The 23,557-nt window shown below is 56.8% G+C and overlaps 2 protein-coding genes across 2 annotated transcripts in view; one reads left to right on the top strand and one right to left on the bottom strand.

Annotated features, from left to right (window-relative positions):
• Positions 1-23,557, top strand: part of LOC132586353 (cytochrome P450 2G1-like) — a 520,878-nt gene that overhangs the window by 347,832 nt on the left and 149,489 nt on the right. The window lies entirely within an intron of this gene.
• RAB4B (RAB4B, member RAS oncogene family) lies at positions 2,503-17,300 on the bottom strand. Its single transcript, XM_060257936.1, has 8 exons — positions 17,274-17,300; positions 10,523-10,603; positions 8,415-8,529; positions 7,736-7,798; positions 7,448-7,602; positions 6,332-6,427; positions 3,375-3,515; positions 2,503-2,760 (listed from the first exon to the last, which is right to left on the bottom strand). The coding sequence occupies exons 1-7, from the start codon at positions 17,287-17,289 to the stop codon at positions 3,400-3,402; spliced, it is 642 nt and encodes a 213-aa protein (XP_060113919.1). The 5' UTR covers positions 17,290-17,300; the 3' UTR covers positions 2,503-2,760; positions 3,375-3,399.

A 23,557-nucleotide genomic window follows, 5' to 3' on the forward strand; every position in this document is an offset into this window, starting at 1 on the left:
ATCGAATGCCCACGAGTTCTTGAATTGTGCGAAAGGGAGAAAAGAACTTCTCTACTTTCTCCAACCCATGCGGAATCTTGTAAACCACGATCATGCCACCCCACAGTCGAAGTTTCTCCAAGCTAAAGAGCCCCAAGCGTTTTAACCTTTCTTCATAGGGAAAGTGTGCCAAACCTTTAATCATTTTAGTTGCCCTTTTCTGCACTTTTTCCAGTGCTATAATATCTTTTTTGAGGTGCGGAGACCAGAATTGCACACAGTATTCCACATGAGACCACACCATTGATTTATACAGGGGCATTATGATACTGGCTGATTTATTTTCAATTCCCTTCCTAATAATGCCCAGCATGGCGTTGGCTTTTTTTAGTGTAGTGAAGTGTGTGGACTCTTATCTGGGAGAACTGGGTTTGATTTCCCACTCCTCCACTTGCGGTTGCTGGAATGGCCTTGGGTCAGCCATAGCTCTGGCTGAGGTTGTCCTTGAAAGGGCAGCTTCTGTCAGAGCTCTCTCAGCCCCACCCACCTCACAGGGTGTGTGTTGTGGGGGGAGAAGATAAAGCAGATTGTGAGCCACTCTGAGACTCTGATTCAGAGAGAAGGGAGGGGTATAAATCAGTTTGGTGTAGTGGTGACGTGCGCGAGCTCTTCTCTGGAAGACACGGGTTTGTTTCCCCACTCCTCCACTTGTGGCTGCTGGAATGGCCTTGGGTCAGTCATAGCTCACACAGGAGTTGTCCTTGAACGGGCAGCTTCTGTCAGAGCTCTCTCAGCCCCCCTCCCCACCTCACAGGGTGTCTGTTGTGGGGGGAGAAGATAAAGGAGATTGTAAGCCGCTCTGAGTCTCTGATTCAGAGAGAACAGCGGGGTATAAATCTGCAATTCTTCTTCTTCAGAGCTGGGGGGGAGCAGAACCCAGGGGGGAAAGGGCTCGCGTTGGAAAGATGGAGCACTACTGTACTGTGAAAGCGGGAGAGCAGAGGGCTGCTGCCTCCAGGGAAACGAGGCCTTCTGAGGCAGAGTCTGTGGGGGAGTTTGTGATTGGCTTCTTGGATGCAGCACCGCAAGTGAGCCCGCAGAAGATTTGAACCCAGGGCAAGGGTCCTTTCTAAGCACCGAGACTCTTTTCTACTCTGTCCAAGGCAAGGAAAGAACACAATTGGAAAAAAAAACCCTCACTTTATGGAGGACAATCAATTTTCACAGCCTTACATTGGAGGGAATGTTTGCTTTCAAAGAAGCAAAGCAAAAATCAACAGTAGAATCTGGATTATACTCTGCTTTGTGACAGACAGTCTGCCCCTTCACCGCAGGTCAGCAGCCCACCTCTGCTGAGGAGCGAGAGAAACCATCCAGATTGGGGGGGGAGAGAGACAGACAAAGGAACAGCAGACTCCTCCCCCCCCACCCACCACCTAAAGAAATAAATAACAAAGGTAAACATGGCATTAACAAAACTCTGAACAGACTCTTCCCCCAACTCCTTAGGCAGAGTTCTTTGTGCAGGCAGGAGATGCGCTCCTCACCCCATGCAAGCAGATACCGCTGAACACCGGAGGACAGAAACCAGAGCTCCCCCCCCCCCCAGAGCTGATTTGTAAAGCTATGACTATGGGGGGGGGGGGGGAATGATACATGTGCTCTCTCGCTCCCCCCATGCGTTATCACTGTTCCCGCCTCTAGCCGGCCATTTGGGGATGGTGAACCCCCCAAAAAAAACACCTGAGCAGGCGGGCAAGAGAGCTCAACACATGAAGGGGGGGGGGGGAGGAAGGCCAGCTACACAAGAGGAGCAGCAAAGAGGGGCGCAGGCTAGCGTGAGAACTGGGGCCCAGGGGGAGGGGGAGCACTAAGTGAGCCGTGCTCGGAAAAGCTGAAGACGAGGATGTGGTCTGCTGGCCTGCAGAAGGGAGGAGGGAAGACAAACGTGGGTCTCTCTCTTTCCCACAGCACTGCTCCCCCCCCCTTGACCGGGGCTGCCTCTCCATTCCAGCTTGACTTGGGAGGGGGGGGGCTTGAAGTTCAGGAAGCAGATGCCAAAAACAAGCCCGGCTGGTGCGCCCTTTCGAAGACAAGAGGGCGTGGGGCACCCCCAATGGTGGCTGGAAGGAGCCCTGCGGCGCCTGGGGCCACAGCTGGATCAGCAGCTGGCTTTTGGCAGAGCTCCTCCCCGGAGATCACAGGTCAAACACTGTCCTCGAAGCCCCTCCTGCTTGCTGCAGTCTGAGGGAGAGGACCCCTTCTGGGGTGGCCCCCCTCCGCTGACCCCCTCTCCCACCCCATTCCCCCCCACCCTGGAGAAGCCACAGCACCTCCCCCCCACAAAAAAAAATGATGGAACTAAGAACAAAGGCAGTGAAAAGACAACCAGTGAAATGCACACCCTGCCTTACCCCACGCCTGCCCCCCCCCAAAAAAACACAGTGAGGCTTCCACAATTGAGTCAGCAGCAGCCCTGGAGTGCAGACGAAGCCGGAGCGAGGATGAGGCGGGGGCCGGATTCCTTCACAGGCTCCCCCGCCTGGCTTCCGAGAACCCGCTGCCCACAAAGCCGGAGCAGTCACTGGTGCCGGCGGGGCAGGGGAAAGGCCCCACTGGAAGTCTGAGCCTGAAGCGGCCGAGCACCGGGACTCTGGCCGGGAGGAAGCGATGCGAAGATGCGGCAGGTCTCCTCGGAGAACAGGAGGGAGAGCGGCCCAGGGAAGAGATGGGAGGAAGGTGCTTCGTACAGCACTGGTCCGGAGCAGTCGAGAGCCAGCACTGAAGGGAAAGGAAAGGGGGGAAAGGAAAGAGTTCCTCCCCACTCATCAGCCCTGCCTGGAGGGGGGCAGGCACCGTGCCAAGGGCACAAACACACGGGGCCCACATCTTGGTGCCAACAGCACCCACCACCTTGCCCAGAGGATGGGCAGCCTGCAGCCCAGCTCTCACCCAACTTGGGCCAAGGCAGGGCCACAGCACGGGGGAGGCTCATGTGCCTGAATACGCTTTTGTGCGGGAGTCCCTGCATGCGGAAATGTAGGGGCGAAGGAGAAGCGGTCCAGCTCAGCCATGGATTTCTATGTGCAGGGCCGCTTTTGTGCAAAAGCTACATTCCTTCCTAGGCTTCCTGACTGGGCCAAAGCGAGGCCGTGCCCCCCAGAATGGGTGGGGTAGGCTGGATTCGGGTGACTGAGAAAGAGAAGCAGCGCAGGCTGAGGCCAGGCAAGGCCCCGGTGGTCTAGCAAGGGCTGAGTGGGTGGGAATTGGAAAGGGCCCTGGGATTGGGGGGGGGGGGGGCGGTGTTCCTGGCCCCAGGAGGCACAGACCCAGACATGGCCCCCAGGAGAGAGCACAGAACGGAAGGTGGGGGGCCCCACCCCACAGTATTCTACCTTGCAAGACTATTTCAAGGCCTGTCTAGCAGTTGCATTGCTGCCTGGTCGGTGTTGGCGTCCCCCGCGGCTGGCGTAGCTGTCGCAAGGAAGCGTCCCCGTACTGGATACCTGAGCCCATCCGCTCCGGGTCCAGCTCACCTGGGGAGAGAACGGGGGGGGGGGGGATGCTGCTTACCCTCTTGTTTTCCTAGGCACAGAGCAATGCTGCCCCCAACACTTCCCTGCCTGTCCCATCTACAGAGCTGATGCTCAGGGATCCTGCACCACGTCCCACTGATTTCCGCCCCCACCCCAGGTTCTGAAACACCCACTGTGCCCAAACGGTCACTGAGCACTCAGCTCTCCGGCTCCCCCATCTCGGCTGGGAGGCTCTTGGCATTAGCAAATGGGCACCACCGATACCCTCCTCGCCCTTGGCAGGGATCCCCGCTTACCTCTGCCCACCGATTCCTCATGTGGCCCCCCCGACTTCCCCACTCTCTCTAGCAAGTTCTTGCCCCCTCCCACCAATATCTTCCCAAGAGCTAAGACCACCGCCATGATGATGATAATGATGATATTGGATTTATTCCCCACCCTTCACTCTGAATCTCAAAGTCTCAGAGCAGCTCACAATCTCCTTTCCCTTCCTCCCCCACAACAGACACCCTGTGAGGTGGGTGGGGCTGTGAGGTGGGTGAGGCCATCCCAGCAGCTGCAAGTGGAGGAGTGGGGAATCAAAGAAGAAGAAGACTGCAGATTTATACCCTGCCCTTCTCTCTGAATCAGAGACTCAGAGCGGCTTACAATCTTCCTATATCTTCTCCCCCCACAACAGACACCCTGTGAGGTGGGTGGAGCTGAGAGAGCTCTGACAGAAGCTGCCCTTTCAAGGACAACTCCCGCCAGAACTATGGCTGACCCAAGGCCATTCCAGCAGCTGCAAGTGGAGGAGGGTGGAATCATACCCGGTTCTCCCAGATAAGAGTCCGCACACTTAACCACTATGGCTGACCCAAGGCCATTTCAGCAGCTGCCAGTAGAGGAGTGAGGAATCAAACCCGGTTCTCCCAGATAAGAGTCCATACACTTAACCACTACATCAAACTGGCTCAACTACATCAAATGATTATATTGGATTTATATTCCACCCTATACTCTGAATCTCAGAGTCTCAGAGCAGTCACAATCTCCGCTACCTCCCCCCACCACCCCACAACAGACACCCTGTGAGGTGGTTGGGGCTTAGAGGACTCTCAAAGCAGCTGCCCTTTCAAGGACAACTCCTGCCAGAGCTATGGCTGACCCAAGGCCATCCCAGCAGCTGCAAGTGGAGGATCAAACCTGGTTCTCCCAGAGAAGAGTCCGCGCACTTCACCACTTCACCACTACACCAAACTGCTCCCCAGCTCCTGTTGGATTTCCCCTCTGGGATTAGCTTAAAAGCTGCTCTGCTGCCTTTTCGATATTCATTGCCAGCAGCCTGGTTGGTTCCCTTCTGCGGTCTTTTGCACAGCGGAAGAAAAGAGCCAGAGTCCAGCAACACCTTGAAGGCTGACAACATGTGAGGCAGGGGCGGAGCTTTCGTGAGGCACTGCAGTCCCTTCTGCAGAACTTCTCTGGTTTTGCTGGTCCTCAAGGTGGTGCTGGATACTTGTTCTTTTCTGCAGCTACAGAAAAACTACCACGGCCGCCCATCCAGATCCACCTCTTTTGCACAGGCTCCCCTGGTCTCAGAAAGCTCCGCAGTGCCTAAAAAACCCGACCCCTCCTTCCCTGACCTCACCTTCTCATCTGCACACTGAGACCCCTGCTCTGTGCCTGTCTTGCTGCCCGCATGTGTGGAAGAGGCAGCAGTTCTGAGAACGCCGGCATGAGGTCCTGGCCTTGAACCTTCCATCTAGTAACCTACATTGTCCCTTCAGGACTACATTTTCCATAATTGCTGCCTGCAATCCAAAGCTGTGTCCCCAACACAGCCCCAGCACTCCCAGTGGCTGAACACTGCCTATATGATAAAACTGGTGGTGGGGAGTGATCCGCTTCACTAAGCTCTCCCAAGAGGAAGCCCCCAGCCCAGGCCTGCCCAGACATGCCTGGAAAGCCAGCAGCCCAGACCAGCAGGCGAGCACTTTCCCCCAAAGGAAAAGCAGCAACTACGAAAGCTGCTGCTGCACAACGGCAGTGCTGTTGCTCAGTAAAACTCCAGCCACAGAGGCTACAGCTTGGGACAAGATCCTCCGCAGAAGGTCTACAGCCACTCCCAGGTCATGTGAACATGTATGAACCTATGAAGCTGCCTTCTACTGAATCAGACCCTCTTTGGTCCGTCAAAGTCAGTCTCGCCTACTCAGACTGGCGGCGGCTCTCCAGGGTCTCCAGCTGAGGTTTTTCACATCTACTTGCCTGAACCCTTTTTAGTTGGAGATGCCGGGGATTGAACCTGCTCACCAAGCAGATCTCCTGCTCACCAAGCAGATGCTCTACCACTGAGTCACAGCCCCATTCATGGCTCTCCAGGGTCTCCAGCGGAGGTTTTTCACGCCTACTTGCCTGGACCCTTTTGAGTTGGAGATGCCGGGGATTGAACCTGGGACCCTCTGCCTACCAAGCAGATGCTTTACCACTGAGCCTCCGTCCCTCCCTACATATGAAGCTGCCTTCTACTGAATCAGAACCTGGGTCCATCAAAGTCAGTCTTGTCTACTCAGACTGGCAGCAGCTCTCCAGAGTCACAAGCTGAGGTTTTTCATGCCTCCTTGCCTGGACCCTTTTGAGTTGGAGATGCCGGGGATTGAACCTGGGACCTTCTGCTTACCAAGCAGATGCTCTACCACGGAGCCACCGCCCCTCCCGGGGGCTGCAAACAGCACTGTCTGGGGGCTCCCCCCCCCCCACCTCCAGGGGCAAAGCCATGTCACCTGCCCTGGCTCTGCCCGTTCCCAGGGCTCCAACTGCGAGCAGCAAAGACTCACCTGACTCTATTTTGTTCAGGATGGTCCGGGCACATTTCAAGAAGGCCTCCTCCACATTCTCCCCCGTCAAGGCACTGGTCTCCAGGAACATCAGCTCTGCCAGAATAAAACGCAAAACATGAAGTGAGCCGAGCCTGCTCAGTTTGGGGGGGGGTGTTCCTTGCTAGGTTGGCTGTGCAGACCTCTCAGGCTGCTCCAAGCCCTCTCCTTCAAATGCCCTCCCTCCCCAAGGACTGCTCTGCTTGACAGTCTTGCAGGGGGCTAAAGAAAGGTGGCCCAAGCTGCCCCCGCTCCATTCCTCCGCAAGCTGACGAAACCAGCTGCCCCCTCCCCGGGAGGCCACTCACCCCCCTCCCTCGGCCACAGGGACACAGAGGAAGCTGCCACCTCAGACCACGGGGGCATCGGAACAGGCCCGTAGCCAGAAAATTCCAGTGGGGGGGGGGGACGGAAAAAAATTTGGATGGAGGGCCCCCCTCTGGCAGCCCCCACTTTTCTCTTCCCGCCCCCTCCCCCCGCACAGCACCTCCCCTCCCTTCCACTCACCACTGTAACGGGGAAAGCAGCTCCGGAGCCGGTGGTGTCTACGCCGGCTTTCCTGCGCAATCAGCAGCTTCAGTGCCGGGGCAGCCAGCGTTGAACTTGCTGGTCGCGCAGGAAAGCTGCGTAGGAACTGCCGGCTTCGGAGCTGCATTTCCAGCTGATCACGTGATCGCGGGGGGGGGGGTGCCTTGCAAGAGCCCCTGGAGCCCGCTCTTTACAGTTTCTCCCCGTGGGTGAGTGGAAGAGAGGGGAGCTGCCGGGGGGGGGGAGAAAGCGGGGGCCGGGGAAAGGAGGGGCCATAAGGGTCCGATGGGGGCCGCTCCCGGCCTGCAGCAGAAGCAGTGCTGCGTACTCAGCTTGGCAGCGGCTCTCCAGCGTCTTTCCCATCCCCTCCTGCCTTTCAACAGGAGATGTGGGGCTTGGACCTGGAGCCTTCAGGGGCTCTACCGCAGGGCACAGCTCAGCCCCTCGTGCTGCCAGGAGGTAGGGAGCAAGACACGGCTGGGCCCAAAGGCCCCCATCGCGCACAGGGCCCGCCCCCTCTGCCTTGGGAACAGCCTCCCCGCCCCTCACCATTCTCCTGAGCAAAGCGCGAGGCCTCCAAGAACGTGACCTCTCGGTCCCCGTCCAGGTCCTTCTTGTTCCCGCAGAGGATGATGACGATGTTGGGGCTGGCCAAGGTGCGGGCATCGGTCAGCCAGTTGGTCAAGGCATTGTACGTCTCTCTGCTGCAAAGGAAGAGCCGGAGGAGGAGGGGGACAGGAACCCCAAAGCCCCCCCCAATCGTGCCAACCCTCCTCCAAGTGGGGGTTGGGGGGGTCTCCCTCTCGCATGGGAATAGGCCACAAGGGGAGGACTCACCTGGTGATGTCATAGACCAGCAGGGCACCAGCGGCTCCCCGGTAGTAGCTCCTCGTTACCGACCTGGAGAGGACGCCCAAAGGATCTGGCTTTCCAGGGGGGAGGGGCTGCTCCCTCTCCTCTCTCAGCACGAGGCCGCCCCTCCCTCCTGCCCCCTCCCTGGCCCTTCCAGGCAGCCCGTCCCAAGCCCACAAGCACCGCTCCTGGGAAGCTGCAGGTGGAAGGGGCGCTCAGAGACGGGCCCCAGCCTTTGGAGAGCGAGAGGCTCTGCCTGGGAGGTTCGTATGCAAAGTTAGTAAAAAGAGTTGCTTCAGGTGGGTCGCTGGTCTGGTCTGAAGCAACAGAACAAAGGCCGAGTCCAGTGAGGCGCCTTGAAGACCAACCCAGTTCAACTTCGAGAACGTTTAGCCAAGAAAACGTAATGCAGGTTTGTGCAAAAGTCCGTTATGACAGAACAGACAACTGTCCCATCAGCGACTGTGAAATTCCCAGATCTTGCTGGGCACAGGCTCTGGCTTGGGTGAGCACCAGGTGTGGCACCCTGGAGAAAGGGGCCAGGTCTGCCCTTCTGCTCAGTGGTCTGCTCAAGTCCGTGTCCCACCAAGAGCGAGGCCAGCTGGAAAGTCACCTGCTAGGCAGCATGCAGCTCCCCCCCACACCCCCAGCTCCTGTCTCTCACCGAAAGCGCTCCTGCCCAGCCGTGTCCCAGATCTGGAGCTTCACCGTCTTGCCCCCGACATTCACCACCTTTGACCCAAACTCCACGCCGATGGTGTGGTTGGAATCCTGCTTGACTGGGGGGAAACACACAACAGGAAGAGACCCAAAATGAGCAACGGGCAGGCAGCACCAAAGACGACCACTGGAAGCCCTGCGAGGAGGAAAGGCTGAGGGCCTTGGGGATGTCCAGTCTGGAGAACAGGAGGCTGACAGGGGACAGGAGGGCTCTCTTGAAGTCCTTGAAGGGCTGTCTCTTAGAGCAGGGGTGGCCAACGGTAGCTCTCCAGATGCTTTTTGCCTACAACTTCCATCAGCCCCAGCCAGCACGGCCAATGGCCACCGTTGGCCACCCCTGCCTTAGAGGAAGAGGGCAGGGAGCAGAGGGCAGGACTCACAATCGTGGGTCTAAATTAAGGGCGGAAAGGTACCAGCTGGAAAATGGGGGGGGGGACATTTTTACAGTAAGAGTTCTTCAATGGTGGAATCAGCTCTCGAGGGAGGTGGTGAGTTCCCCCTCACTGGCAGTTCTTAAGCCCTTCCTTGGAGGTTTTTCAACAGAGGCTAGATGGCCATCTGACAGCAATGAGGATCCTATGAATTTAGGGGGAGGGGTTTGTGGGTTTCCTGCATTGTGCAGGGGATTGGACTAGATGACCCTGGAGGTCCCTTCAAACTCTGTGATTCTATGAACTTCTTGACCATTAGAGCAGTTCCTCAGTGGAACAGGCTTCCTTGAGAGGTGGTGGGCTCTCCTTCCTTGCAGGTTTTCAAACAGAGGCTGGATGGCCATCTGACAGCAATGAAGATCCTGTGAATTTAGGGGGAGGCATTTGTGAGTTTCCTGCATTGTGCAGGGGGTTGGACTAGATGACCCTGGAGGTCCCTTCCAACTCTAGGATTCTATGCTTTAACTCGGCTCTCCTTCCTTGGAGGTTTTCAAACAGAGGCTGGATGGCCATCTGACAGCAATGAAGATCCTGTGAATTTAGGGGGAGGTGTTTGTGAGTTCCCTGCATTGTGCAGGGGGTTGGACTAGATGACCCTGGAGGTCCCTTCCCACTCTAGGATTCTGTGATTCTGGGCAGCAGCTGGCCAAATCCTTGCCAGAGATGCTCTAGGTGGATCCTGCATTGAGCAGGGGGTTGGGCTAGATGGCCTCCAGGGGCCCTCCCAACTTGGTGGTTCTATGGTTCTATAAAGAATACTGGCAGAAAGCAGAAGATGAGAATCATGGAGTAGGAGGAAGGGGAAGCCACAGCCCAGAGAAGATCAGACGCTGAAGGGGACCAAGAACCTTTGGGACCAAGTACCAGCCAGTCGCAGCATCTTAGATACCCCCAATTCCCAGTCCCAGTGTGGCATCTGCTGCCGGGGTGGGAGGCGAGTTTCAACCACAACAGAGAAGGTGCTTCTAGAGAGCAGCTGCCGCCTCTTCTTGCTGCCACGACCCAACAGGGGAAACTGAGAGCAGCCTACTTTGCAGGGCTATTGTAAGCGTCACTGAAATAACACACAGGTAGATCTCTGCATGCTCCCAAATGTTTTAACATCCTTCCCAATTTGCAGGTGAGCTCAACGCTGGTCTGTGTGACCATATGAGCTTCAGCTCCTTGTACGTGGATCGGGCCCTCCTCCTCCCACCTTCATAGCACAACGGCAGTTCAGCGGCAGTTGGGAGCGAGGCCTTTCTGGTGTTGGCCCTGGAAAGAGCTCCTGGAATGTTAGGGGCTCTTCTTTCCTCCCCGCCTTTCAAAAGGGCCTCAGCAGCCATCCGTTTCAGATGATAACTGGTCAGGTGATCTCTTCCTGCAATGCTTAATTTTTAGGTTGTGCAATTTTTTTTTAAGTTTTAGTGAACTTTTTACACATCTTGCTGGATGCAGGAGAATCCAACATTCAAGTGATGTTAACTTGTAAAATCTGGGGTGGCTGCTTGGAGCAACAGGGCTACCCACAGAGCATGGGGTGTGAACGCCCCAAGAAATTCCGGGACATGCGCTTGCTGGGAGGGAGGCGGGGAGGGGGCTACACCAAGAGGCAGGAAGTGCGGCCAAGCAAAACACTCACATTTGTTCTCTATGAACTGGTGGAGCAGGCAAGACTTCCCCGTCCCAGCGCTGCCAATCACAAGGAATTTGAAGAGGAAGTCTGGGGGGAGAGCAACAGAGAACCACAACATTAATTCACAAAGAAGGCGGATGGGGGGGAAGACCCAGCTGTTCAGGTGGCTCATGAAAAGAGCTTTATCCCACAGGACCAAAGGGAAAGGATTTTTTTTGGGGGGGGGGGGTTGTTTTTCCTTTATTTCTCCTCAACGCAGCCTACATCAGCCTCCCCTCCTCCCAATACCCGTGAGAGGTGGGCTAGGCTCAGAGGGTGTGACTGGCACAAAGTCACCCAGGAAGTTTCAAGTTTCAAACAATTTTTATTAGTAACGTATGGCAATATATTCAATTTCTTTATATCATTAATAACTACTTTTTTAAATCCCATATATTACCTTCTACATACCCCTCCCCCCTTTACTTGACCCTCACTGGTGTAGTAAATTCAAAACATCATTTTAAAAGGTAGCCCTAATTAATAAAAACCACCCAGAAAGTTTCCATGGCATGAGTGGGGATTCGAACCCAGGTCTGCCAGATCCTAGTCCAACGCTTTTGACCAAAAACAAATAAAAATGAATAAAACAAACAACCAAAATGAGTTTTAACAGGGATTTATTTATTTATTTATTTCGATTTATATCCCGCCCTACCCCACCAAAGCGGGGTAGTAAAGTTCTACATTTAGGTAAGAAAAATCCAATGTGTCATTATAGGATGGGGGAGACTTGCCTTAGCAGTAGTCTGTGCGAAAAGGATCTAGGGGTCTTAGTGGACCATACGCTGAACATGAGTTAACAGTATGATGCGGTGGCTAAAAAGGTAAATGCAATATTGGGCTGCATCAACAGAAGTATAATGTCCAGATCACATGATGTGATGGTATCACTTTACTCTGCTCTGGTAAGACCTCCCCTGGAGTATTGTGTTCAGTTTTGAGCACCACAATTTAAGAAGGATATAGACCAGCTGGAACGGGTCCAGAGGAGGGCGACAAAGTTAGTGAAGAGTCTGGAGACCAAGTCCTGTGAGCAAAAGTTGAAGGAGCTGGGCCTGGAGCAGGTGTCCTTGCAGGTGTGTGGGGGGGGAGGTATTTGTGAATTCCCTGCATTGTGTCGGGGGATGGACTAGATGACCCTGGAGGTCCCTTCCAGCTCTATGATTCTATTAATCTAACCATTGCACCAGGGGTGTCAAGCATGCGGCCCGAGAGCCAGGCCCCCAGAGAGCTCCTATCAGGCCCTCAAGCAACTCATTGTCATCTGCTTCCTTCTCTCTCTCTTTCTGAATACCAGCTTGCTTTGTCAGGCTTGCTCAGTCGTACAGGAACTACAGTGCAAAGCCTCAATTTTCTCCATTGGCTGACTAGCACATGAAGCAATGCCCAGTTGTTTCATGTTTTCTCCTGAGTCTTAGGCTCAAAGCATTGGCCATGAGATTTCTGTAATTAATGTCAAGAAATCAAAAGTAGGTTTGCAACTTGCAGATACACACCTGAGCAGCCTACTCAAGATTGCTACAGCACAGACACTGTCTCCAGATTTCGATGCAATAATTCAGAGCAAGAAGTGTCAATGATCAGAAACTGTTAAATAAACAGAATACTGCGAGAGTGCTCATCTTTGAAGCATGTTTTGTGGGGCTCTTTTTTAAAGTTGTGTTTGTCTGTGTCCTTTATGAAGTTTACATATCTACTACCTGCCATTACACTGTAAGATACACCTGGCCCAGCCAGACAAGGTCTCATTTATGTCAGATCCAGCCCTCATAACAAATCAGTTTGACGCCCTTGCGCTACACCAAGCACGTCTAGGAAGGGAGAGAGACTGAAGAGGCCCAGTCATCCCCACCCCCTCCCAGCAGAAAGCACACCCAGAGGGCAAAGATTCCTCTAAGGCCGCTTCCTGAGTCTGCATTGTCTGCTCTAGAGGGGGGCACCTCCCTCTGCCCAGGGCAGGGCTGGGCCAGAGGGAAGTGGGGGGCTGCAAGCCATGCGGCTCAGCTGGACCGGGTGTGCTCAGAGGCTAGTAAGAGCCTGAAGCCAGAGGGATGCTTCAAGAAGCTGAGAACAAGTTTCTAAGTGCCAGGACCCATACAAGGCCAGGAATCGGCTGGAACCGCCCCAGTCCCCAGAGGGGTCATGCAAACACTTCAGACGGAAACTGGGAATCCAGAGGTGAAGCTCAACCCCACCCCCCACCCCCAGAAAAAAAAGATGGGGAGTGCCCAGCTCTGGCCCCAAAGGATCCCAAGCCCCACGAGACGGCCTGGTGAGCAGCTGGATGGGAGAGTGACTCTCCTGCTGCAGCCGGAGGCAATTCCGCCCGGCACAGTCAGGAAGGAAAGCCCAGCGGAGGCTTCGGGAAGCTCAGAGTAGCTCAGCAGAAAGGGCAGGTGGAGGACGTGGCGCCCAACCACACAGCCACCTCCCTGGCCCTGATCCTCACGCACGGGGACTGCACGAGCACAAAGTCTCCTCTGGCAAGCCACGTCTGCTGCTGGAAACAGCTTTTTCTTTGCCCCATAAAGCTCCCCAGCCCCGCAGTTTCTTCTCCTCCCCACCCTCCTGATCTCCTGGACTAGGAAAACATTCTTTGGGGGGGGGGGAGGCAAGCAAGCAAGGCAGTGCAGGGCATCACGATTCTCTCTCCAGAGGACAAGGCCTCCAAGAAGCTGCCGGAGGGGGGAGGAAGAACACCTTGTTCAATGTCACCTTCTTGAAGGAGAACTACAGAGAGCCCAGCAAAATCCAACAATCTCTTTCCCCTGTTCCACATGCCTCAATCTACAAGGTTTAAATACCCCCACTGTGTTTCTAGTCCTCTTGGTGCCTCCGTCAATTGATTCAGAAGAAGACGACGACACTGGATTTATATCCCGCCCTCCACTCTGAATCTCAGAGTGGCTCACAACCTCTTTTATCTTCCTTCCCCCCCCAACAGACACCCTGTGAGGTGGGTGGGCTGAGAGAGCTCTCACAGCAGCTGCCCTTTCAAGGACAACCTCTGCTAGAGCTCTGGCTGACCCGAGGCCATGCCAGCAGGTGCAAGTGGAGGAGTGGGGAATCAGACCCGGTTCTCCCAGATAAGAGTCCGCACACTTCACCACTGCACCAAACTGGCTCTCAGCCCACCTCCAACAGCTAATCTGCTGCTTCTACAACTGACATGAGCTGTCTGCTTGGCTGTTCAACACAGGAAATGATGGCTAGCCCAAATCATCTAGTCTATAACACACAGGAAATGCCCACTAGTCGAGATCCTCGAGGCTATAAATCCACTACTCTGGCAGAAGGAGGAGCGAGTGATTCAGCAGATATGCAGCAGATATGACAGAGACGCTTTCCAGTCAACAAAGCCACACAGATCTTGCCATCATTACATGGACAGGTCTACTCCAAAATGCTGTTACACTGATTGGGGTGGGGAGTCTTTTATTTCCTGCAAGCGTGGCAGCTCCGTTCCATTCTTTCCTTCAGCAGAACAGACCAGGGATGAAAGCAAATGTTCCCCTGGGCAGGCTATCACTGTTTCCCACCTGAGTCACCAGCAGCTCTGCCTGGAAACAGGCAAACGCTCTGCTCAGGCATGCTGGCAGGCAGGCAGTGCTGAGGACTCTACGGGGAAGAAGGGAAAGGTTCCCTCTGTGAACACAAACAGCAGCAGCCAAGCCCTGTTTTACGCAACCACGGCTGCAATCAGTGACAGGGAGACAGGCCGACATCCGCAGGGGAAGGAAGCACCTAAAGCCGCATGATAGCTTCCACCTTCCTGTTTACTGTGCTGCTCCTGTTTAGTAATGTCTGTTTTTATGATATTCTTTTAACTGTTGTTTTATTGCAAGCCACCCTGAGGCCACTTGCGGGATAGGGCAGGATATAAATCTAAAAATGAAATGAAACGAAACGAAACGAAATGGAGCTAATATTTCCTCCACATACAAAAGGTACTTTCTAAGATGCTACTCGCTCTGGTTGGGAAAACATAACAGGCAGCCTTGTGCTCCATAGAAAGACAACCAGACGGGGTCAGGGGAAAGGGGTCTTCCCCCCCAAAAAAGTAAAACAGATAGGAAAAGGGAGCTACAGGCCCCCCCTTCGCCAGCTCAACTTGCTACACTCTGGCACTCAAAACATTTCTCTCCCAGCCTAGTTCCAATACTGTAGTCGAACGAAGCTGGGTGGAAAAGGCTTCAAGTACGAGAGTGGGGGGGGGGGAATAATGTCGCACTGGTAGGCAAGGGAAGAAAGAACCAGGAACCAGGAAGAGCATCCATGCTTTGTGGTACACCAGGGGTGGCCAAACTGGCTCTTTCACACTTATTGTGTAGCTCCTGGAGCCCCCACCACCCCATTAGCCAGTTTGGAGAATGCATTTCAAGTTAAAGCTGCTTTCTCCCCACCTCTTCTTCCCTCCTCCCTGCCCTCAGCTATTCCCCTTCCATCATTCCTGTTTTGCGGCTCTCAAACATCTGACATTTATCTTACATGGCTCTTACGTTAAGCAAGTTTGGCCAGCCCTGTGACAGACTCAGGGGCTCTTAAGCAGAAAAGTCTCTTGGCTCCCACCTTTGCACCTGTTCTTTTCTCCCCTCAAGTACCAGCTGGTCAGCTGGGGGAGGAACAGCGCTTGCCTCCCCTCGCCTCAGCCATGCCTGGGATGCGCCAGCCATTGCTCACTATTCCAGCCAGCGCTAGGAAACAACTTCCGAGGAGGAGGAGGATGCTGGACTAGATCTTCATCTTTCATCCTCTTCAGGGCCTACAAAAGGGGCAGTTTCTCCTCCATCTGAACATTGCTAGGGAAGAAGCTCGAGACTTCTATTGCCCTCCCAAGCTGGAAATGTAGAACAAAGTAGGAGTCCAGTAGCACCTCGAAGGCCAACCAAGTTTTGTTCAGAATGTCAGCTTTCGTGTGCATGCGCACTTCTGCAGACGATGGGATGGGGTACAGTGGGCTGAAATACATGTAGTTGGTGGGTTAAGGGTGTAAACTGATTGTTGTTCAGTCGCAGTGTTGAGTCCGACTCTTTGCAGCCCCATGGACAAAAGTCACACCAGGGCCTCCTGTCTTCCACCATCCTCCGAAATACAAAGGATCAAATGGTAAAATAGCGTAATAAACTGGAAGACCATTTGGTCTGGATAGCAACAAAAGGTAATAAAAGTTCCCTGTTAATTGCTGTTGCTGAAAGTCTAGGTAGAACAAAAGGACATCTATTTCCTAGTTCTTGTTCACCTAATTTTACACTCTTAACCCACCAGCTACATGTATTTCAGCCCACTGTACCCCATCCCCTCGTCTGAAGACGTCTGCAGGCACACGAAAGCTGACATTCTGAACAAAACTTGGTTGGTCTGAAAGGTGCCACTTGACTCCTACTCTGTTCTACTGCTTCAGACCAACACAGCTGCCCGCTTGGATCTAAGCCGGATATGTGTTCCTTGCAGGCCTTGGATTCAGCGGTAGCCGCCAAGAGCACAGCTCCTGAACCTTTCTGAGGGTCCCACCTCCTCCTCTCCACCTACCTACCTTGTCTATTGAATAGTAGGTGCAGCTGCATAACAATCCCTGGATGAGCCCCACCACCTATTTTTCTACAAAGCGCCCCCTGGTTCCTTGCCAGCCATGGCGGGTGGGGGACAGAAGTCCTGGGTAGTCGGGGTTCACATCCCCTCTTCTGCCACAAAACCTCTCTCAGCTGGGCCAACCCCACCGGGGGGGGGGGGCTGTGGCCAGAAAACGAAGAGGGGGCTCTGAGCTGCTTGGAGTTCTGGGGTGGGGGGCAGACAAAGAAATGCCAGCAGCAAAGAGGAGGAAGTTAATTCCGGGGACCAGGGAGAGAAAAGGAAACCTCTTGGGGAGGGGGGGGGAGGCTTCCTGCTGCCTCACACAGAAGCCGGGCAAAAGCCCCCAGTCCCATTCCTGGGGGGAGGGGCAAGCAGCAACCTCCCCTTCATGCCCTTGCAGCCTCCACAACTTTGCTGCTGCCCCCCAGTCTAGGGCTGCCAAGTCCAATTCAAGAAATAGCTGGGGACTTTGGGAGTGGAGCCAGGAGACACTGGGGGTGGAGCCAGGAGCAAAGGTGTGACAAGCATCACTGAACTCCAGGGGAGTTCTGGCCATCACATTTAAAGGGACCGCACATTTTTAAAAAATGCCTTTCTTCCCTTGGAAACAATGAAGGACAGGGACACCTTCTTTGGGAGCTCATAGAATTGGACCCCCTGGTCCAATCCTTTGGAAACTTGGCGGGTATTTTGGGGAGAGGCATTAGATGCTATACTGAAAACTTGGTGCCTCCACCTCAAAAAACAGCCCCCCCCAAAGCCCCAGACACCTGCGGATCAATTCTGCATTATTTCCTATAGGAATTAGATTCCATGCAGAATAACGGAGTTCCCAGCAGACCTTTCCCTCCCCCCTCCCCCCCCCCGGGGCTTTCTGATGACCCTGCAGCGGGGGGGGGGCTCCACACCGGGGGACCCCCTGCCCCCACCTGGGGATTGGCAACCCTTGCCCGGAGCCCCAACGCGGAGCCAGAGGCCGCCCCTCGAGGGGGAGGGAGGGGGCAGCACGGGGGGGGGGAGGGCTGTGCCCCCGGCAGGCAGCAGGGGGGAGCAAGGGGGGCGGATGCAGCAGCAGCAGCCGGAGTGCAAGGGCAGCCCCTCCCCCCGCATCTCCCCAGGGCGCTCTCCGCCCCCCCCCCCGTACCGTAGGTCTCGGACATGGCTGGGGGGCGCCTCGCCTCGCCTCGCCTCTCCCTCTGCCCTGCTGCCGCCCGCCGGAGAGCCGCTCGCACAATATGGCTGCGCCCACCGAGCCGGCCAAGATGGCCGCGGCCAGGAAGCGCGGCGCTTCCGGGTTGGCGCTCCTCTCTCGCCGTCCCTCCGCACGGGGCGCAGGCGTCTGACGTCACAGGCATGGATTGAGGAGCGGCCTCCAGCGGCGCAGGGGGGAAGTGCAGCCGGGAATGGGGCTCGGCGGACGCGCCTGCGCCGAACTGGGGGGGCGGGGCTCTGAACTGAAGACGCAGAGCAAAGGCTGAGCCCAGCCGAGGGAGACCCTCCACGTGGCATGCTGGGCAGGCGCTGCCTGGGCACCGCGCACACTTCTTTAGAGGATATGCAGCAGAAGTCCATCAGTGGCTGTTAGCCGCAGTGTATTGTTGGAACTCTCTGTCTGGGGCAGTGATGCTCTGTCTTCTTGTGCTTGGGGGGGGCACAGTGGGAGGACTTCTAGTGTCCTGGCCCCACTGATGGACCTCCTGGTGGCACTTTGGGTTTTTTGGCCACTGTGTGACACAGAGTGTTGGACTGGAGGGGCCATTGGCCTGATCCAACATGGCTTCTCTTATGTTCTTCTGTGACACAGAATGTTGGACTGGATGGGCCACTGGCCTGATCCAACAGGGCTTCTCTTATGTTCTTATGTGATGCAGAGTGTTGGACTGGATGGGCCACTGGCCTGATCCAACAGGGCTTCTCTTATGTTCTTATGTGACACAGAGTGTTGGACTGGAAGGGCCACTGGCCTGATCCAACAGGGCTTCTCTTATGTTCTTATGTGACACAGAGTGTTGGACTGGATGGGCCACTGGCCTGATCCAACAGGGCTTCTCTTATGTTCTTATGTGACACAGAGTGTTGGACTGGAGGGGCCATCAGCCTAATCCAATGGGGCTTCTTTTATGTTCTTATGATTGCACTTGGCGGCTCTTCCAGGGGCTGCTGGGTTCACACTTTGGTTTGCAGTCTGTTTTCTCAGCTGGTCAGGTGTGCCTGGTGAGGATGTGCAGCAGGGGTGGCACCCTTTTGGGGCCAGGGTACCTTTTAGTACCCCCTCTCTGGGCAGCTCCAGCCACTCCTGGGCTCGGCCCTGCCTGTTGGGGGGGGGGGAGCTCTCCGTCAGCAGCTGGGCTCCCTTGGGTCGGTCACGTCATTCTCTCCTTTTTAGCCTCACAACAGCCCTGCAGGTAGGTCAGAAGGAGAGTGTGAGACCGTCCCCCAGTCCCCCAGCGAAGTGTCCAGGGCAGAAGTGGCAGAGTTGAAAAAGCAACACTTTGGGGAATCTGCCAAGCCCAAAAGAAGCCTCGCTGGGCAGAAGCATTGGGTGGGCGCCAGGAAAGGGGCTGGCATGCTGCGCCGGGGAGCCTCCTTCGAGCCCAATCCTCTGACCCCCAGCCCAGCCCCGCCCCGCCCTCTCCTTCCCCCAGTCCAAGACCTCGAAGGGGAGATGGGCGGAGATTCAGCCTAGGAACCTGTGGAACCCCGCTGAAGTGCTTCTGAGCATGTACAGACCAACCACCCAATAGTGAGTGCCAGGGCCCTGCTGAGGTCGGCCGCGGTGTTCGCGGAGAGCCTCTCTGCACTGCTGCAGAGCGCTTTTCTTTCCCTGGGGTAGAAGATATTGGATTTATACCCCGCCCTTCACTCTGAATCGCAGAGTGGCTTGCAATCTCCTTTACCTTGCTCCCCCACAAGAGGTGAGAGGGCTCTCACAGCAGCTGCCTTTTCAAGGACCACCCTGCAAGAGCTCTGGCTGACCCAAGGCCATTCCAGCAGCTGCAAGTGGAGGAGTGGGGAATCAAACCCGGTTCTCCCAGAGAAGAGTCCACCAAACTGGGTAGGACTGAGGGGGCATGCAAACCACGCTCAGCCGATCGCCTGCCAGTCCTTTGAAGGGACACGGCCACTGCCCCACTCCCGGAAGAGCCCGCTGGGGCCCAGAGGCGCCAGATTCCGCCCTGCCCGGTGCACTTCCAGGCCAGCCCGTCGAGGGGGCAGGAGGCGGCGCTTCTTCGAGGGCCGCCCTCCTTGGGTCTCCAGCCACCCCCGCTCTTGCCTGGTTCTGCTGCAGACCAAGAAAGCGGCCAGGGCAGGCGGGGCCCCTTCAGAAGCAGTCGGGCAGGGCTCTGGAGGCCAAGATGGGGAGGGTCTGGAGACCACGTCATATGAAGAAAGACTGAAGGAGCTGGGCATGTTTAGCCAGGAGAGGAGGCGGCTGAGAGGTGATAGGATCACCGTCTTCAAGTCCTTGAAGGGCTGTCCTAGAGAGGATGGGGTGGAATTGTTTTCTCTGGCCCCGGAAGGTAGGACCAGAACCAGTGGGTTGAAATTAAATCATAAGAATTTCCGGCTGAACATTAGGAAGAATGTTGCTCTGTGGAACCGGCTTCCTCCTCGGGAGGTGGTGGGCTCTCTTTCCTTGGAGGTTTTGAAGCAGAGGCTAGAGGGCCATCTGACAGCAATGAAGGTCCTGTGAATTTAGGGGGAGGGGCTTGTGAGGTTCCTGCCTTGTGCAGGGGGTTGGACTAGATGACCCTGGAGGTCCCTTCCAACTCTAGGATTCTTCAGGAGGTGGCGGGCTCTCCTTCCTTGGGGGTTTTTAAGCAGAGGCTAGATGGCCATCTGACAGCAATGAAGATCCTGTGAATTTAGGGGGAGGGGCTTGTGAGTTTCCTGCATTGTGCAGGGGGTTGGACTAGATGACCCTGGAGGTCCCTTCCAACTCTAGGATTCTTCAGGAGGTGGTGGGCTCTCCTTCCTTGGAGGTTTTTAAGCAGAGGCTAGATGGCCATCTGACAGCAATGAAGATCCTGTGAATTTGGGGGGAGGTGTTTGTGAGTTCCCTGCATTGTGCAGGGGGTTGGACTAGATGACCCTGGAAGTCCCTTCCAACTCTAGGATTCTAGGATTCTTCAGGAGGTGGTGGGCTCTCCTTCCTTGGAGGTTTTTAAGCAGAGGCTAGATGGCCACCTGACAGCGATGAGGATCCTGTGAATTTAGGGCTCTTTGTGAGTTCCCTGCATTGTGCAGCGGGTTGGACTAGATGAGGCCCCTCCCGCTCCCGTCGTCGACTCCTGCCGCCCGCCCAGGCCGCCGCTCCCCCAGGCCGGGCGCTTCACAAGACCCCTGCGGCCGTCGGGGCGCTGCCTTGGCACACGCGCGGCGGGCAGGAAGGGCCTCAGGCGCCCGGCCAGCAGGCTAACCGGAGAGTCCCCGCGGGCTGCACACCTTCCAGGCCGCCGCCCTGCGCTCCTCGCCCTCTTCCAAGGGTCTCTCGGATAATTCGCTCCGGAGAAGCCCGGCGGAGCAGCGCTGGAAGCGTCGTGTGCGTGCAGCTCTCTGGCCATGCTCCGCGGGCGCCTTCTCCCGGGCTCAGGCTAGCGGGGCGGGGGCTGCGGGTGGCCTTGGGCCCCGTGCCCCCCCCCCCGTCCTCGGGCAGCTCCCAGCACCTGGAGGCGGGCGGCTGGCTGTGGGGGAGCCGTCGGGGCGGGGCAGCCTCGGGCTGGAGGGGCGGTCTCGGCTCTGCCGCGGGAGCTCCTGCCCCCCTCCCCCCCCGCGCAGGCCAGAGGCCGGGGTCGGGGGGGGGGGAGGCGACGAGAGCCCTCCGGCTGGAGCAGCGCAGCTCCTCCGCTGCCCCTTGCACGCCTCGCGAGTCCCCCGTGTCCCGAGGGGCAGGGCCCGGAGCACAGCAGCGGGGAGGGGGGCCCGGAGCACCCTGCCCCCCTCCCCACCCCGCAGCTGGGGCGTTGTCTGGACTTTCCGCCGCCCCGGATTCGTGGGGGCGCCAAGGAAGGCCGGCGAGGGAGGCGCGCCCGGCGGTGCCCGGTCTGCCCTTCTCCCCTCGGAAGTTGGGCGGGGCGGGGGGGGACGCCGCAGCGAGGCCCCCAGGGCAGCCCTCCAAGGGGTCAGGCGGCGGCGGGTGGGGGGGTCGCCCGTCCAGGGTCCCGGGTGGCGAAAGGGCTGGCAGGTCCCGGCTTGCCCGAGTGCCCCAGCAGGGTGCAGCAGCGCCAGGCTCTCTGCGGGCCTCGCCGGGTGTGGCAGCTGCTGCGAGGGAGGCTGGGCCGGGGGTCGTCCTGGTGGGCCGGGGGCTGTCTAGCGGCGCAGGGGGCCTGCTTCTTCCACCAGGCCTTGGGGAGCGGCGGCGGCGGCCGGAGCACTCGACGTAGCCCACGGCGGCGCGGGGCTCGGGCCAGGAGGACGCGGGCGTGGTCGGCTTGGGTGCCCACCAGCAGCGCCGCACCTCCGGGAGCCACTTGGCCGAGAGGCTGGCGCCACCACCACGCTGAAGCACCGCAGGAAGACCCCCGCCCGCCGGCCCGCCCCTCGTGGAAGCACAGCCGCCGCAGCCCCTCCAGCTGCTCCTGCGGGGCGGAGAGAAGGGCGGCGATGGCAGGCGGGATCGCGCCCCACTCCCAGCCGCCGGAGAGGCAGGGCGACCAAGGCCAGGGGGAGGTGGAATAAGGGGGGGGGGGGGGCAGCGCCGCCCAGGCGCCGGGAGAGAGAGGAGAGGAGAGGGGGCGGTTGGGGGGGCCAGGAGCCGGAGAAGCGGCCGAGGGCGGTGGGGCCGCAGCGCGCCGGGGAGCCGTCGGAGGTGCAGCTGAGCGCCAGGCTGGTCTTACCCACCGCGCCGTCGCCCAGCAAGACGCGCTCCAGCCCGGGCAGCCCCTCCGGCGCCCCCTTCTCGGCCCGCGGGGAGGCACGGGCGGCGGTAGAGCCGCCGCGGAGGGGTCCGGCGCCACCATAGGCGACCGGAGGGCGCGCCCCCGACCTCCGCCCTCCCGCCTCGCCCCAGCCAGGGGACTGGGTCAGAGCAGTTTCACGTCTTCAGGGCAGACTTTTGACGGGGTGGTTTGCCATTGCCTTCCCCATTCATCTACACTTTCCCCCCAGCAAGTTGGGTACTCATTTCACAGAGCTTGGAAGGGTGGAAGGCTGAGTCGACCTGGAGCCGGCTTCCTGAACCAGCTTCCGCCGGAATTGAACTCAGGTCGTGAGCAGGGAGTTCAGGCCACAGGGCAGCTTTGGCCATGGGGAGGGGGCACGCAAATCCCTCCCTCGCTGTGAGGAAAAGCCCCCTTTTTCTGAACATTGTAGTCACCAGTATGGTTGCCAGGGCGCCTGGAGAAGTGAGCTCACACACACGTCTGGCCAGAGAGTGTGGGCAAAACTATCCAGGAATATAAAGGGACTTATGTGTATAAGCAGCCACAAGTTATACAGGCATTCTAAACCAGTACAGAATGCCTGCCAACACAAACGGACGTTTCCCCGTCACCGCATGGCCCAGCCATGGAGCGGAAGAGTCTGCGCCGCCACGGAGCTATCCAGGTGACCGGTTATGAAGCACTGAACATGGAATCCACCGTGTAACGCTAACACCAGTCATAGCCATCTTCCCACCAGGCTGGACTTCATTCCCTCATAGTGGAAGGCTCACGTACACACCCTATGTCACCTTTAGCCCGCAAGCAACCCGTCTGCCCCATGAATGGATTAACAGCTCAACTGTTGCTCCTTTTGTCTGGCAAAACCCTGGACAAAGGCTCATACCCAGAAGATGATGGGAAGAGAGGAAGACCATCTCCTGCCAGAGCCAAGTCTTTTGTCTAAACCGGGGGATACCTAGGTCAATAGATTCCCTATTATCACCTTCCCAGAGAAGCCTGTCTAATCTTAAGTATTTCCCCACCTAGTAACCATTTCCATTCTTCTCCCCGACTGGAGCCGCCCCAGGCCCTGTTGCAATCTGGAAGTCCTTTCAGGTACACAGGACCTAGGCGAAGTTCATTGGTCAAGAGCAGGTACCCAATTAGGTGCCACCAAGGAACTCGCCCTTGGCTCTGCAAGTGTCCAGCCCTCATGGTCACTGCAGAGCCTCGCCTTTCTCCTCCCTCATACCTCCCATCCCCTGAGGGCTCAAGAGAGTCCTTATAACTTGTGGACTAGCTACCCACAGGTGTGCTTCTAGCAGTATCCCACCTCCCGCTGCATAGATCCATCCCCGATTCCTGATCAGTTTCGGGTCCCTTACCCATTTCCTCTCTGTCGCCATTGGAGCCTTCCTCGAAGACTGCGATAGGTAATATCACCCTGTGTGTCTACCCTTATATGTTCCCCTATCGATCTATCTATTTTTCCTAGGACTGTGGGTATGATTGTATGAATATTTTTATCTTGTAGGGAAGAGTATATTTTTCTCAATAAATTATA

Source organism: Heteronotia binoei, chromosome 17, assembly GCF_032191835.1.
Source record: "Heteronotia binoei isolate CCM8104 ecotype False Entrance Well chromosome 17, APGP_CSIRO_Hbin_v1, whole genome shotgun sequence".
In the NCBI taxonomy this organism is placed as follows: Eukaryota; Metazoa; Chordata; class Lepidosauria; order Squamata; family Gekkonidae; genus Heteronotia; species Heteronotia binoei.